Raw genomic sequence first — 18184 nt, 5'->3', positions numbered from 1 at the left:
ATCTCGATAAATCTTCGTGCTTCCTGGATGAACTGAATAAGGAGCCGCATGGGCTTCTGCCAAAATCCGCTCTTTAAATTCAGAATCTCGGGGAATCACTCTATGATCCCGAAACCGAAGAATACCATCCTTATCCAAGCTGTAATTCAAGGGTCCTCTAGACTTCCTGACTCTTTTCTTGATAGCTAACAATTCAGGATCTCTTCTTTGAAGAGTCTTCAATTCTTCAAAATCCACTACTCGGACATCCAAAACTGAAGATAATAATTCCTCTTGCTGAGAACTCTCGATAAGAAGTCTCCTCTTCCATAAAGGAGAGAGTCCAAATCTGATGACTCTGCTTCATCCACTTGTTGAGACTTTCTACTCAAAGCATCAGCGACTAGATTCGCCTTTCCTGGATGATACTTGATCTCACATTGATAGTCGCTAATCAGCTCTAACCACCGTCTCTGTCTCATATTGAGATTCTTCTGAGTAAACAGATGCTTCAAGCTCTTGTGGTCAGAAAAAAACTTCACAGGCTTCACCATACAGATAATGCCGCCAAATCTTAAGAGCAAAAACTATTGCCGCCAACTCCAAATCAACACCTATGCTACAACTTCTAAACCTCCATTGAATTCTACTTTTGGTAACCTAATAGCCACTTCCAAAGCTAACCATCAATAACAAATTGCACAACTAAATTATTAATCTCCAATTACAAGTATCTTCTCAAAATTCGAGTCACTACTAATTCCTCAATCAGCACAATCTGAACTCCTGACTACAATAAAAATACCACGCTTCTGCTGCGCACTCTGATATTCGCAACATGCATAAAACTTATGTCCTCAAGAAACTAACACCATCGAGTACAAGGTAGCTCCATTCCTATTGACCAAAAACTCTTATCACATTTTGGTAGAAAAATACTCCCTTTCCAAAAAACCACGAATTATAACTCAAATTCCTCAATTAACTCTCGCAGCCTTAATCAAAATCAATTCCATAAAATACATCCACCTCATCTACGATAAGGAACATACCTTAAAAGGCTCGATTCCAACTTGCCGAATCAATAAGAGCACCTATAAACTTCTACCTGACAATCTAAACCCCAAAAGCTCATCACTTACATTCTGAACATCTAATCTAGCGGTGACTAAACTCACTACGAACCACCATAGACTACACCAAAACATTATCAAAACCTTCTTGGTAACTCACCCACTTATCTCTACTCCTACAAGCTAGCATTAACATAACTAATTCCTTCAATAGTACATCACTATTATACCTCAAGGCAAACCATACTGCTCAATCTTCAATCCACCAAAAGTCATTGCAAATCACCCAAGGATCCTAATACTTTATTAACCGCATACTTGATCATCTTATCCACTGTTGATACCTAAGGTTCAACTTCGAAGATCTTATCATACACCATACATGATGTCCCAACAATCTCTCTTCCAGTTAAATAACAATGTCCTTAATTCAACCAACTGGATGCTCAATTTCCAAAAGAAAGTATAACCTCAAAAATTTAAATTCCTAGGTGACCTCAAGTCACAATTAATTCCTGAAGATAATCACAATAACTATTCCCAACCAAGCTTCATTGAGTAACCCACTTCAACTGCACACTTCGATCAACTCACCAAAAACTCCAAGCCAAGGTCTCTTAAATTACCACTATTGTGTCGACTCCTCTTCAACACCTACCAAAGTCTCTTCCTCCAAACCAAAATGAGACTAGGACTTATACTCTCCGAAATCCATAACTACTCACCACTACTATACATCAATGTCACGCACCCTTAGCCAAAACCAATAATCCTCCAAACGTGCAGATGATCATCATTACCATTTCCATCACTAGACCTATATCCTCGAAATCAACAAGAATCATTTTCTAAATCTGCACCATCTATTATCCTTAAAATTGATACAGATTAAATTCTCAACCTATCACTGAAACATCGAGCTAAAAGCAATAATCTTTCGAATTAGATCAACATCCTCAATCCTCAGAAAATACACGAACTAGATAATTCCCTTCAGTCTCCAAAGAAATTATCCTAAAAAAATTCTCATATCAGTAACTCAACTCTCATCAATCCTATTTTAATTCAGTCCTTCAACTTTGTAATTCTAAAACCTTAAACAAAATAAAATCATTTTCCGAAATCCTTAAAATCGATGACCTCAAATCTAAAACATTCACCCTATAAAACTTGTAAATTCTAAAACCCCAAATGTTATCAAATTGCTTATTGAACTTACCCCCTTAAATCTCATAACTTATTTCCTAAAAACTATAAAGCCTCAAACCTCATATGAACTTATCATAAATCTAACCTTGAATTTTGTTGAACTTACAACCTCCTACCCCAAAAACTCATTACATAAATTCTACGGAACCTAAGACCTTAATTATCCTAAGCAATTTAAAATTATTCCCCTCCTTAGCAGCAATTCGAATTCCTACTCCAAAAAGTTCACTCTGACCAAGATGTTCGAACCTCGATATTAAAACAAACCAATCACCAAGAGTTCAAACCTATTACACCAAATGTTCAAGCCTAACAATGGCCTTCTCAGTCGTACCATCTCCTGTCATAGCATAATCCTTAACCCGCCTTTCAATTCCGAACAAAACAAAACAAAACAAAATCAAATCATATCAAATAAAATTTCATACATAAAATAGCATACGACAAAATGCATAAAATCAATGAAGTAGCTCACAATAAAATGATTAAAACAATAAAATAACATACCATAAAATAAATCAATAAAATAAATAAACAAACAAGTAATATACAATAACTAAATAAAACCAATAAAAACCACAAACTTTAAATTAAATAATTTTCAAATCACAACTTTTAAAACTTTCTGGTACTGCACCTATGGGACATGTGGTTTTACCCAGAGCCGAACTGCTCTGATACCACCTGTGGCGCCCCCGACCACCATGTAGAGAAAACACGGGATGCGAGACACCGGGATGATGACAACACGGTCACACATCCCAACGTAAGTGCCAAGTGTGTGTACATGCAACGGTGTACAACAACAACGCAGCGGATTAGTCAACTAAGTACCAGAATTTAAATACAAGTAAACATCAGTAAAGATTTAAAAGCAGTTATACAGTCATCCAAAATAAAGTTAACACATGTCCCGAAAATACAGAAGGGTAAAATAAATAACAAGCTAGTGATCCCAGATCACTCCTCGGGCGGAGCCGTCTCCTCAGGCTCACCCTCCTCCTCATCTGCATCAAAATCTGCGTTACCACAGAATGGTACCGCAGGTAAGTATAACCCAAAAATATACTCAGGAATATAAAATGCATTAATACCACCAACATGCATGCATATGAAGAAATATGCATTTTCCTCAAAATATCATTTTCCCCGAAAATGATTAATTTATCAACACACGCCAAAATCCCATTTGGCCCAAAATAATCCGTAAAACATTTTCCCAGAAAATGAATTACACAAAATCCAACACACGCTATTTTCCCAGAAAATAGTCCATTTTTAGTGTATGCACCATGATCTCCCCTATGGGTCATCCGCACACCCTGGCTTTGTAGCGATGCCCACTTACGCGCCCAACACGTTCGTGGGTACATCCACTACACAATGAGCGATGCCCAGTTCCGCGCCCAGCGCGTACATGGCCAGACATCCTCTAGTCCCCGCCAGCAGAAGGACCACGGAGTCGGCACGAATCACTCGTCCGATCCCATTGTCGCCCAGCGACAATCCAGGGGACGTTACTCAGTTTATTCCGCTCCCGAGTCACCAGAGGAGCTCCACCGAGATAATGCCCCATCTCGGCTTGGGGTTCGTGATACACACGCACCCAACAAATCATTCGCATGAAAACCCAGTTTTCATAAACACATGAACATGAATGCAATACACGAAAACCCAGTTTTCCTTTACAAACATGAATATGCATGAAATGCACATGAACCAACCAATCCAAAATCCATCAATAACCAATAACCAATCCAATCCAATCAAACCAACAACTCCAATCACAAGTCCATCCGACCCCCGTACTCCTCGGACTCAGTCCGGCATGCCAAAAAATACAGTGAAAAGCGTTAGTGCAAAAATACATAAAATTCATGAGAATACTTTGGAGAAATACTTACAGCGCTATATGATAATTTCCGGAGGATCACGAAGCTGAAAAAGGCGACGTCTGAGCAACACCACAGTGTAAAATCCACTGTGGCCGTGGGTCACAAATACCCACTTTTCAACGGAGACAAACGAAGACCCCAAAATGGTAGGGTAGGGCCTAGAGAGGTCGGTGAAGCCAATGGTGGTGGTGGTTTGCCGTGGATGACGGCGCAAATGGTGGTTTAAGGCCAAAAATGTACAAATCGGAAATGGACTTGGTGGGGCTTCACCGGTGACGGATCGGAGCCGGGGTTGGGTCCAAAGGGTTGCCAAGAGGTCGGGGATGAAGTGGTAGGAAGATGGTGGCCGGAGGTTGAGCGACGGCGGCGCGCGAAGGAAGTGAAGGCCGCGGCAGGGTGTTGCGCGTGGAGGCTAACGGCGGCGAGGTAGGAGCTGAGATTCACGGGGAATGGTCACCGGCCGATGGGGAGGGGAACGGAAGGGGCGGTGTTGGTCACGGGAGGCGCACGGCGGCGCTGGGTGGAAGAGAAAGAAACAGACGGAAGAGAGAGGGAGGGGGCTGGGCTTCGCGGCGCGCGGGAAAGGAAAATACTGGGAGAAGAAAAAGAAAAGAAAGAAAAGAAAAGGAGGAAAAGAAAAATAGGGGAAAAGAAATGAGGTACAATCCTCATAACTTGGGTCACGAAAATGATCCAACGGAAACGATTTTAAAACCACAAATTAAATAAAATAATTTAAACGTAATGGTAAAGTCAAATTAAAATAATTAAATCACCCAGTAATTAATTTAAATATTAAAAGCAATTTAAATGCATAACAATAAATAAATATTAAAAAGCACATAAAAATAATTTTCATCAAATTAAAAATCCTAAAAATAACCCAATTAAAATCCAGTAATTTTAAAACAAAAGAATAATTTTTTGAATAACATAAAAATAATCCTTCAATAAAAATACACTAAAATACGGGATGTTACATTTCATTAGGTTTTGCTTTAAATACTCTATGTAGCCTCATTCTAATCAGTTATGAAGTTTATGAAATTTGATGAATTTATTCATTATGAGTTGAGTTTATCTCCTCTTGTTCTTAATTGAACTTTTGAACTTATCAAAGGTAAATCACAACCTTTGTGGCATTCCTCCTTTGTAATCTGGGTTCTTGAGACGGGTTCTTCAACGGGTTTAGATTTTAATATAATCTAGGTTGTTGAAACGAGTTCTCATCGGGTCTAGGTTCTCCATCCATTGACTTGATTTTAGCTTTCTTGGGGAGTTTTCAAATTAATTGTGGGTTCAAGGGATTCCTTTCCCGCAGGTTCATATCATTTGGTATCAGAGCAAGGTTTCCAATCAGGTCTGATTCTATCTTTTAATTCTAGCATCCATAAGTTTAATTCTAGGGCTTCATTATTCTAGGGTTGACAAAAAAAAAAATAGAAACAAAAAGTAGGCTGTCAGAATTCTTAGGGTTTTGGGTTTGGCTGAAATTTGCATCACCTAGGGTTTCAAAATTCTAGGGTTTCCTGCATTTCCAAGTTTGTCAATTGCTTGGAGTGTCGTTCCATTGATTCTCTTCTACTTCATTGTCCATGCTTGTGTGTTTGAATTCAATTGCTTGATTTTCACAATTGAATATTGCTATCAGGATTGAGAAAAGAAAAGAAAAAGGCACCCTGGATAAAAAAAAAAAAAAAAAAGAACAAAAGAGAATGTAGCATATTCAAAGTTGCTACATAATTACAACAAAGAGAAAGAAAGTATTTGTTGATTGAGTTTTTATCATCATAGGAGCTGAATACATCTTTATAGTTGGTATCTCGTTTTATAATTACTCTTTCCCTTGTATAAATTCCTTAAGTCTAGTGTCATTTTATTCATTCCTTGTTTCTTTGATCTATATTACTGGTTGGAATAATACAAGGTTGTATTGTCTTGATTTAGTTCAACTAGTTCTTAAAGAACTTGAGCGGGAAAACTATTGAGGTAAAAGGCAAGAGGGTGTGAGACTATTATCGGGAAAAAGCCAATTCAGAGTTAAACACGAGTGGAGTGTCATTATTTGAGTGTAAACACATAAGGGAGTGTGTGAGGTTTTCACTAACATTCTTTTTGTGTAGAACATTAAGATGTCTCATAGGAGTGACTGTTCACCAAAGGGGATGGCAGATAATTCATCATTTGTATTGCAAGCCATGCAACAACAGTTTGAGCGGTTGAACTTGGTGTTGGGTGAAGTGAGGGATAATATGAATCATCAAGAAGTAGTGATTAGAAATTTGCACGGTGGGAGAAATGGGAGGCGACGTGATCCTAGAATTGAGAATGGGTATGAGAATGGAGAGTTTGGTGAGGAAGAGGATGGCCTAACATCTGAAGTTGGATTGGGTGGACATAGAGGGGTTAGGCGTGGAAGAGGCCTTAGGGCAAACTCAGGGGGTCGAGATGGAGTAGATAAGAACCTTGGGAGCATCAAAATGAAAATACCATCATTCCAAGGTAGAACTGACCCTGAAATTTATTTAGAGTGGGAGAAAAGAATAGAGTTGGTGTTTGATTGTCATAATTACTCTGAGGAGAAGAAGGTGAAGTTGGCTATAATTGAGTTCACTGATTGTGCGATTGTTTGGTGGGATCAATTAGTGACCAATAGGAGGAGGGATCTTGAGAGGCCTGTAGAAACATGGAGAGAGTTGAAAGCTATCATGAGGCGGAGATTTGTACCTAGCCACTACTATAGAGACCTCTACCAAAAATTACAAAATCTTATACGGGGGGTCTAGGAGTGTAGAGGACTACTATAAGGAGATGGAGGTGGCTATGATTCGGGCTAATGTAGTGGAGGATTGGGAGGCCACGATGACAAGATTTTTGAGGGGGTTGAATGGGGAGATAGCCAATGTAGTTAAGATACAACATTATGAGGAGGTAGAGGAAATGGTGCACATGGCTATGAAGGTGGAGAGGCGGCTAAAAAGAAAGGGTACATCAAGGTATACTTCGGTTTCTAGTACTTCTTGGAAACCAAAGTGAGACAAAAATAATCAAGCTGTAACAAAGGGGAAGACCAACCCACCTAAGGGAAAAGATGAGGGTGAGGCTGAAACCTCAAGAAAAAGAGAGAATGAGTTGAAAAACAATTGTGAGGTCGAGAGTTCAAAAAAAGAGGAGAGTGAAAGAAAAAAAGTGAGTGAAAGGAAAAAAGAGAATGACGTTGAAACATCAAAAGAACGAGAGAGTCAAAAAGAAAATAGAGAGGCCGTTGAGAGTCAAGAAAAAAGAGTGGAGCCACAAGAGGAAAAAGAAAGAGAGATTGCAGAGAGAAATAGAAAGACAAAAGTGAGTTTTTATGCTAAGGCAAGCTTTTATACTAACGACTTTAACGACTCTTTGCCTAGTGTTGTTGTTTCTTTATTGTAGGGATATGAGATCGTTATTCCTAGCGGTGTGTTTACTGAATTGCCACCTATTAGGGAGATAGAGCACTACATTGATTTTGTGCCAAGTGCGACAATTCCTAACCGACCTTTCTTGGAAAAACATGAGCCATTGACACACTTAAAGGGACAAGGTAAGTTGTTGACTAGAATGCATGCTAAGAGGGAGGATTGTATTGAGACTTTTCCTCATGTATTCAAATACACATAAGGTATGAAAAAGTTTGTGGTTGATGCTTTAGCAAGAAGGTATGTCCTTGTCTTCATTTTGGATGCAAAATTGTTGAAACTTGAATATGATAAGGAATTGCTTGCTAATGATGATGACTTTGCTAGTGTTTATGGAACATGTGAGAAACCATCTTTTTGTAAGTTCTATAAACTAGATAGGTACTTGTTTAGAGAGAATAGACTTTGTGTGCCTACTAGTTTTTTGCGTAAGTTGCTTGTGTGTGATGGATATGCTGGTTTGTTGGGTAACTTTGGTGTAAGGAAGATTTTTGTTATGTTGCATGAATGTTTGTGGGAATATCATTTACCATTCAAAGACGTGTTGCCCGAACGTTTGTGGAAGTATCATTTGTCATTCATTGATGTATTGCATGAACATTTGTGGGAGTATCATTTGCCATACATTGACCTGTTGCATGAACGTTTGCAGGAGTATCATTTGCATTTCATTGAGTTTGCATATAATTGGAGTGGTCATTCTGGTGAAAATAAGATTTCAGACATATTGCATGAACGTTTATGGGAGTATCATTTGCCATTCATTGAGTTTGCATATTGGAGTGGTCATTTTGGTTCGAGGAAGACTTTAGGTGTGCTTCATGAACATTTGTGGGAGTATTGTTTGCGATTCATTGAGTTTACATATAATTGGAGTGTTCATGCTACTACTAAATTTACACCAATTGAAATTGTTTGTATACTTAATCCATTTCCTCCTTCAGATTTAAAGTCTTTACCAGTTGACGATAGGAGTAGCTTGGATGGACTATTTCAAATTCTTGAACAAATTAATGAAAATGCATATCTAATGGATCTTCCAGGTAAGTATCATGTTTCTACTATTTTCAATGTTACTAACTATTTTCCCTTTGATCCCAGGTGGAGATTCGAGGTCGAATCCTTTTAAGGAGAGGGGGAATGATGGGAACCAAGATGGGCCTAGTCTTAAAGATCATTTGCAACTTCCAGATGGACCAGGAAAATCAAGGAGACAATGCAAGGATTGATGCAATCCACTTGGGACAAGTTTAGCAAGAGTCCAACATTCAAAATGGGGCTTGAAGGATGAAGATCCAGTTTTAATTCATTTGATCAGCTACGGAAGAGGCCAACGACAAGACTTAAAGGCTTTGGGCTCTTGAAGCGTTACAACTTATTTAATTCATTTAAAGAACTTATTTTATTAGTTTAGAATAATTGAGTTTATTATGGGAAGCACTTAAGGGGGCCTATGCAAGTGCATGTTGGGAAAGTTATTATTTTATTGAACTAGGGTTAGAGTTACTATAGCCGAGTTACTATAGCACGGCACTGTAGCCGACGCACTGTTCATTCAGGGGCACTTTTGGAAGATGGAGATTTATTTTGGCTAGGGTTTCATTTGGTTTTGCTTTAAATGCTCTATGTAGCCTCTTTCTAATCAGTTATGAAGTTTATGAAATTTGATGAATTTATTCATTGTGAGTTGAGTTTATCTCCTCTTGTTCTTAACTGAACTTTTGAACTTATCAAAGGTAAATCTCAACCTTTGTGGCGTTCCTCCTTTGTAATCTGGGTTCTTGAGACGGGTTCTTCAATGGGTTTAGATTTTAATATAATCTAGGTTCTTGAAACGAGTTCTCATCGGGTCTAGGTTCTCCGTCCATTGACTTGGTTTTAACTTTCTTGGGGAGTTTTTAAATTGATTGTGGGTTCCAGGGATTCCTTTCCCGCTGGTTCATATCACTTTCCCAACATGCCCTTGCATAGGCCCCCTTAAGTGCTTCCCATAATAAACTCAATTATTATAAACTAATAAAATAAGTTCTTTAAATGAATTAAATAAGTTGAAGCCCTTCAAGAGCCCAAAGCTTTTAAGTCTTGTCGTTGCCCTCTTCCATAGCTGATCAAATGAATCAAAACTAGATCTTATTCCTTCAAGCCCCATCTTGAATGTTGGGCTCTTGCTAAACTCGTCCCAAGTGGATTGCATCAATCCTTGCATTGCATTGCGACGATCGAGGTAAGTTAACTTTTAACTTACTATCAGTTTAATGTGTATGAGTGATAAGTAAGGGAACTAAATTGTATGTATGCATGTTATCATATGTGCCATGCCAAGTCATTACATATTTATCTGTTACACAGAATTTATTCTGTCTGAATTATTCATCTGTTACATAAAATATTATGTCACATATTCTTATACATTGCAAGTACGTCATGTTAAGTTAAGTATGCCATCTGTTACATGTATTTCATGTCACATAATATTCACTGTCACATGTTACACCATGTTAAGAAATGTTGTCTGTTATATGATATGACATGTTACAAAATGTTGCATGTTACATGTATGCCATGTTATGAAATGAACTCTGTTACATTTATGTCTTGAAGTATGTCATGTATGTCATCTTACGTTCATGTCACGTTATGCTACGTCAGGACTTTTGTCTTTTATGTCACGTTCATGTTACGTCACGTTACGAAATGTCATGTATGCCAGTTAAGTCATTCATGTCAATCATGACCCTAAGCGCTAGGATGGGGTAATATCCTAGTGGAACTCCTTTCTTTATGCTGGAGTGTCTAAATATGTGTGAAATTCCCTGGGTTGATGAAGTACAGTCAACAGGTTGCGAATGGGGCCTAATTTGCTGGTCACTGGAGCGCGCCAGGCACTAACGCCGATGGTGCCACACATTATGTTACGTGTGTCCACAGCAAGTATGGCACAAACAAATAATTCATGGGGCCACAACAACTGTGGAGTACGTATTAACGCACTCACAGCTAGTATAGACACCTGTGATGTGATGCGGTAATCGGTAGGGACACATGGCTCAAGGGGACCTGTGTAGCACCCATATGGTCACTTTAATGATTAAGTCTATTGAATAAGATTTCAAGTTCATATATTTCACGTTCAAGTCATGTTTCAAGTTCACGTTATGTTATGTTCAAGTTTACGTTCACGCAATCATGGTGATCCTATGAGACAAGAATATGTTTCAAGTTCATGTTATGTTATGTTCACGTTTACGTTATGTTCCAATTTCACATTTATGTTATGTCATGCTCAAGTTCATGTTCAAATTTTGCATGTTCACGTTCATGTTATGTTTCAAGTCCATGTTATATTTCAAGTTCACGTTCATGCTATGTTTCAAGTCCATGTTATGTTTCAAGTCACGTTCATGCTAAGCTTCAGTTTCAGTTTAAGTTATGCCAGTTATGTTATGTTGTATGTCAAGTTATGCTATGATTACTTATGATTTGATTATGCATTCATGCTCTTACTGCCATGCATGCATCATTAACCTGTGTGGAAATTTTCTGTTAACTTGCTGAGATTTGTAATCAAATCTCACTGTGGTAGTCCCAACTACCATTCCCCCCGAATGGTAGATTTTGTTATAGGATCTGAAGGAGAAGCGGGAATCGACCAACTGGAAACGGTCGACTAAGCGACGGTGCGACGTAGATGGTAGTACAGTAGTTACCTCAGATTACTACTTGTATTTGTGGAATTCAATCTCCAGCACTCTTTTGATCACAACCTTATGGACTATTATTGTGATCTTAGTTGTTTAGTATGTTTTAAGTATTTGAGATATTTTAGTTTGGTGCAAAGTATTGCTAAAGAAAAAAATTATCCGCTGCGAATATTGCATAATGCTAGATGCATGTTAGAAATATTGCATCTTATATGTCATGCACGGGGGCAGGTAACCTTGTGTTGCATGTCCCGACGCTTCAGATGTCCGTCCAATCCCAAGCGGAATCTGGGGGCGTCACACCAAGGTTACTCAACAAATCACCATGTTTATAACACACAAGCAATTTACGCATAAAACTAGTAGGCACACAAAATCTATTATCTCTAAACAAGTACCAATCTAGTTTATAGAACTTACCGAATGATACTTTCTCACTTGTTCCATACACACTAGCTAAGTCATCATTATTAGCATGCAAATCCTTGTTACCCAACAAACCTGGCTCTGATACCAAATGATATGAACCCGCGGGAATGGAAATCCCTTGAACCCACAAACAATTTGAAAACACTCCAAGAAAGCCAAAATCAAGTCATGGATGGAGAATCTAGACCCGATGAGAACTTGTTTCAAGAACCTAGATTATATTAAAATCTAGACCCATTGAAGAACCTATCTCAAGAACCCAGATTAAAAAGGAGGAATGCCACAAAGGTTGTGATTTCCCTTTGATAAGTTCAAAAATTCAATTAAGAACAAGAGGAGTAAAACTCAACTCACAATGAATAAATTCATCAAATTTCATAAACTTCATAAATTGATTAAAATGAGGCCACATAGAGTATTTAAAGCAAAAACTAATGAAACCCTAGCCAAAATAAACCTCCATCTTCCAGAAGTGCCTCTGGTTGAACAGTGTCGTGGCTACAGTGCAGCGCTACAGTAACTCGGCTACAGTAACCCTAACCCTAGTTCAATAAAATAATAACTTTCCCAACATGCCCTTGCATAGGCCCCCTTAAGTGCTTCCCATAATAAACTCAATTATTCTAAACTAATAAAATAAGTTCTTTAAATGAATTAAATAAGTTGAAACCCTTCAAGAGCCCAAAGCCTTTAAGTCTTGTCATTGCCCTCTTTCATAGCTGATCAAATGAATCAAAACTAGATCTTCATCCTTCGAGCCCCATCTTGAATGTTGGGCTCTTGCTAAACTCGTCCCAAGTGGATTGCATCAATCCTTGCATTGTCTCCACCTTGTTTAAGACTAGCCCATCTTGGTTCCCATCACATAAAAAATAAGACATGTGGGCCAAGCATCTTCAAGCCCACTTATTATAAACTAATAAAATAAATCATTTAACCAAATTGGAAGCCTCCAAATAACAATAGGCCCAATCTCTAAGTCATGTCTTCCACAGCTTGAATCAAGTGAATTAAAGCCGGTTCTCATTCTTTCAAGCCCATCTTGAGTGTTGGGCTCTTGCTATGTAATACCCGGACCCAGAAGTTTTATGGTTGGACTATGGGTTTTTTTTTTTTTAGACCTTGATATTTAGGTTTTTATTTTTTTGGTTTTTAGGTTGTAGATCGAGTGGTGAGTTTTTATTTTGAGCTTTTGGCCCAACAGTCGTGGAACAAGGCCACACCCGCTTGTTTAAACCTTGAAAACCTATCGGTTTATGAGCTAGTAGTTTTCCTCACCCGCACGACTCTCTTCCCATCCGCATGCACGTCTCTCATGCACATCCCCCGTCCACTTGGTTTTCATCTAGGGTTTTCCATTCAACTCTTTATATACATGTACTTCTCTCCTAAAAAAGATGTAGCCGCAGCAACCCACACATAAATCCCTTTCGTTCACTGCCTACACGTTCTCGGCTCAGTGCTCATCAACTTTGCACCCATAAACCAGGCCACCATAAACCTCCACCGCAAACCACAAACACCAAAAGATAGCCACTGCAAAAAACTCCTCCGCCTCGGTCACGTAAACACACCCCAAGCCAGGTAGCACCCCCAACCAATGTCCAACCCGTAACGCAACACAATTTTATTTTTCGTGACGCCGCTGCACTGCCACACGAAGTCGTAGTCAGCAACTCCTCTTTGCAAATAATGCACCACCCTCCAGCCCGTCCTCACAACCACGGAAAGCCAACCACCGTCGCCCAGCCGTTGAAGGAAGAACACCCACGGCATACTCTATTTTTGACCTCCAAAACAGAGGAAGTAGCTTTCCCCATCATGTGCAACCAACCTGCCACCATATGCCACCAACCTCCCACCATATGCCACCAACCTCCTCCTCGGCATCGCTGCCGCACAGGGAGCTTTGCCGGGCGCTGCACTCCATCCAGGTTTATCGCTCTCCTCTTGGTAGGCTTCCGCCGAACACTCCCACTCTCCTCTCAGTCTCTTTCCGTCTCTCTCTCTTTTTCTACATGAGGTTTCTCTCTCGCTTATTAGTTGGTCTCTCTCTCTAACCAGTGTTCTGTCGCCACCCCCACCACCGTAAACAACTGTCCAGCTTGCTGCCTTCGTGCCCTCCATCGCTCGGTGAATATGGCTCCATACAAATTTATACGGTTATGAATTTGTAGTTATAAATCTCCGTATTTCCAAAAGAGCCCTTATATGTTTTGTTTAATTCCTAAAATAGCCCTTATCATCAGACTAATTAGAGATTGATCATGTTTGGTCTAATATATTAAACTCACTTTGTGTAGGTTTTGTTTCAAATAAAGATTTGAGATATATTATTAGTGATAATATAATTTTAGAAGTACATGGTAAGTGCAAGATTTTATTTTGAACATTTAAAAAAAAAAACAAAACTAATTAGTCTATTTTTATTAAATGAAATTACATTAGTACCCTTTACTATATGTTGTATTAATGTCCTTTTAAACTTTTATTATTTATTAATACTCCCTAATTTATTTATGTATTACAGAAAACTTTTAAGTAAATTAAATTGGTATTAAGCAAGGTTTTCTTTCAAAGGGTAAACAATAATGTTGTGTTTATTATTATGATCTTGCTTATTAGAGTTTTAGCTGTTTAATTTTAAAATATTTTGCGATAAATATATTAGCTAGAATTAAATTTTATAATTTGGTCTCACTAGTAAATAAGTTAGATTTTGTGTTTTGTTCAGACTGATTATTGGGACATTGATGACTTTAGAAAATGTGACGATATTTTAGGGTAACGTGAAGTTAGGTTTTTGAAGAATTAAAATAGGTTATTTTAGCATCTTAGGCTTAAATATTAAAATTGTGTTTGATTGGAAATTTATGAGAATTAAGTTATTATGTTATAGGTGACAATTAATAATTGTTCGGCATTTTGAGGAAATTCCTAAAAGCTAAGAAGTCCAGGTAAGTGGGGTTCTTATGCTAGACTTTGAATTAAAATAAAATGAGCTAAGGTTGATTTTTGGAAAATATACATATTTGATTATGAAAAGAAATTCAAACTACCTCAGTTATTTGTTTAAGAAGAAAGTATTTTCTGTCATGACTGGTGTAAACATGAGCTTATTTTTGACATTCTGTTTCTGAACTTTGAAAAAGAGAGCGAATAAGAAATTTTGTGCATAAATGATGTTTTTGTGATCTGATTTTGTTCTTTTCTGAAGATTTTCTGTACTTTGATGATATGATGGGATTTCTGAAAACCTCTGGTATAACATTCTGTTTCTATTTCTGTTTCGTTCTGACCTTACCACGGGTGTAAAACTGTGGCCTCTGTTCAGGTTGGTACCAACGTTTCTGTACCTGGTGCACCCACTTTGGAAACAAAGTGGTTGCGTGGTCTTTCCTGTGTGCACTCTCGGGGTTCCGAGAATGAATAAGGGGAAGATTCACATTCTGTTTCTACTCAGTTAGCTACCGGGGTTTGCACAACCCTACCACGAGGGTTAAACATGGTATTTGTTCTGATATGATAAGATAAGATGTGATGTTTCAGTTTATGCTATGCCAAAGGGATTTTGATTATAAATATTTTTGAACTTTCGCTCTGATATTTTTGACAACATGTTCTGATGCTGCATTTTGAAAACAAATATTTTGATTCTGCATTCTGAAAGAAAATATTTTGTTCTGGATTCTGAACTCTGTAAATGCTCATGTTTACACACTAGTACATGTCCTCTGCATACTGAGTTGTTAATAACTCACCCCTTATCTGCATATATTTTTCAGATGGTTTGAATATTTTGACTGAGGATCAAGAATATGGAGCATGGGTGAGATGAGTTAAGAATGATGGATTAAGCATAGAAGGTTTATATGAGTATTGAGGATTTTTATTCAGTAAGCTTGTTGTGCTCTAATGATGTGATTTGTTGGGAGGTTAAGAGCTAACTCTCCAGACCTTCGAGAACAGGGTGTTACATGCTAGCTTCATCCCAAGTGGATTGCATCAATCCTTGCATTGCTTTCTTGATCTTCTTGGCCCTTGATCTTGTAATTGGCCCATCTGAAACTTGCAAATGATCTTTAAGAGTAGGCCCACCTTGGTTCCCATCATTCCCCCTCTCCTCAATAGGATTCGACCACAAATCTTCACCTACATCAAAAGGAGAAAGATAATAAACATTGAAAGTAGCATAAACATTATACTCACCTGGAAGATTCACTTTCTATGCATTGTCATTATTTTTCTCAAGAATTTGGAAAGGTCCATCTCTTCGAGGATGCAACTTAGTCCTTCTATAGGCTGGGAATAGTTCTTTGCGCATGTGAACCCAAACCCAATCTCCTGGTTCAAAGATGACACGCCTTCGCCCTTTATTGGCTTGGGAAGCAACCCTTTCATTCTTTTCGGCAATTTGAAGTCATACCCTCTCATGAAGTGACTTCACCAACTCTACCTTTTTTTGTCCATCCAAGCTACTCCTGCCATCAACAGGTAAATACATCAAATCTAAAGGAGTAAGTGGATTAAATCCATAAGCAATTTCAAAAGAAGAATATGAAGTAGTAGTATGCATGGTCTTATTATATGCAAACTCTATAAATGGCAAACAATCCTCCCAAGTTTTTAAATTCTTATGACAACAATGCGTAAAAGCTAAGTTAAAGTCCTATTAACTACTTCAGTATGACCATCAGTCTGCAGATGACAAGTAGTGGAAAATAAGAGCTTAGTACCCAAATTTCCCCACAACACCTTCCAAAAGTAACTAAGGAATTTAACATCCCTATCAGAAAAAATACTCCTAGGTACACCATGGAGTCGCACTATGTAATACCCGAATCCTACTACATGGATTCTTATGTCATTCATTAAAATATTTTCAAGTTAAATATTTTGAGATAAAGACTTTCAGTAATTTTATTAAATTATTTTAAGATGGGTGTGTCTTAAATGTTAAAGTGGGTTATTTCCTTGGAATCCTTTACTTTTATCAAATTAAAATATGACCCCAAACCTTCTCAACCATAGGATGGGTAGGTGAGAAAATATCTTCCTATGTTTGAATCTCCACCGTCCATTTCTTAGCTTGTAAGACAAGCTTTGACTAATTTGCTTTTCCACTAAGTGAAACTGTCGGCTTCCTCCATAAGCAACCCGAGTCTTTCTCCTTCTCCTATATGCTGAAACAGACCCTCTCATTCTCCTCTACCCCACCGATGACTTCCTAAGCAAGCAAGTTCCTTTCTCTTCCTCACTTACCCGTCGGTCCCAAGGCACACGGAGGAGAGAAAACTTCTCTAGTCTCCTTCATTCACACGAAGAACCCTTCGGGTTCCCCTCTCCCAGCCGCGCGATACCTCTCAGTTCTTCAAGCCGATTCTTCCACTTTGTAAACCTAAGTTTCCACTGAAAGCCTTCAAGGAAAATTCATCGTGTAAGTGCATTTTTGTGGCTCTAAATTCTGGTTTCGAAATCTTAGATTTATGGTTTAATCTAGGGTTTTGTTTTAAGAATTTTTCTGTCGTTCCAGCTTTGAGATTTTTGGATTTCTCTTCCCTTTCGCATCTGTTGTGTTTCTATGGCTTGAAAAGGGGATCAAATCAGGTGATGCTCTTTCCCTAAGGTTTCTTACGATTGAGTTTATTGAAGTTTCCTAGACTAGTTTCTTGTTGCTTCTCTAGTGTTTTATCTAAGGGGTAGTGACCGAAACTCCTGTTTTTCTGGGCAGACCAAGTATCTTGAAAAGGCTTTGCCGTGTGCTTTTATCATTGAGATGGCATATTTCTGATTTAGCTTGTTTTGTCTATTGGGTATATGTGTACATGAAGGAACCGTGTGGGTGTGTGCTCTGGTTTGAGGTGGTTTTTGCCATGGATTATGTTCTGTTTTATATGTGGATCAAGAAGCCGTGTGTGTGTGTTTAGGCTTTGTTTTGGCCATGGGTCATGCCCTGTTGGAGTGTTCCAGCCGTATGTTTCTTATTTTTGGGATGACATAATTTCTGGTTTAAGCTTATTAGTCACAAGTCCTGTTTTGGTATGAGATAAGTCCTGTTTTGGTGTTAAAAGTCATGTCTTTAGGTGTTAAAAATTATGGAGTTAAAGTTTATAGTTTAGACATGTTTTCCTAAGATTTATGGCCTAAGTAAGCCACCAAGACTTTTAAATTAAATTGGTAAGCTCACTTAGAAACTCTAAGTTGCCAAGAGTTTGTATCCTTATATTTGTGCCATGTTTCAAAAAATACATGAGGTTTCCTTGAGTTCTACCACTCTTGTACTAGTTAATTGTATGATTGATATTTGATTAAGTAAGGGATGTTTAAGACCATGAAAACATTGAGACTTGCTAGCTGTCCATGCACTACAGAAACTAGAAAACAGGTTCTGTTTTGGAAGCCTAAGCCAATCACTTTACCTTTGCTTAACCTTACTCCTTCTTGTTTAA

The 18184-nt window shown here is 38.2% G+C and overlaps 1 protein-coding gene across 1 annotated transcript in view; it reads right to left on the bottom strand.

Annotated features, from left to right (window-relative positions):
• The window catches only part of LOC109020412 (putative receptor-like protein kinase At3g47110), a 33524-nt gene extending 19662 nt beyond the window's left edge, over positions 1 to 13862 (bottom strand). Inside the window, exon 1 of the mRNA XM_035687224.1 lies at positions 13570 to 13862. Within this exon, the coding sequence (XP_035543117.1) occupies positions 13570 to 13862 (293 nt within the window). The remainder of the gene's footprint in view (positions 1 to 13569) is intronic.
• Positions 13863 to 18184: the final 4322 nt, after the last annotated feature.

The sequence above is a fragment of the Juglans regia genome, unplaced genomic scaffold, assembly GCF_001411555.2.
Source record: "Juglans regia cultivar Chandler unplaced genomic scaffold, Walnut 2.0 Scaffold_772, whole genome shotgun sequence".
Classification (NCBI taxonomy): domain Eukaryota; kingdom Viridiplantae; phylum Streptophyta; class Magnoliopsida; order Fagales; family Juglandaceae; genus Juglans; species Juglans regia.
This window is presented reverse-complemented; position numbering and strand designations above follow the sequence as displayed.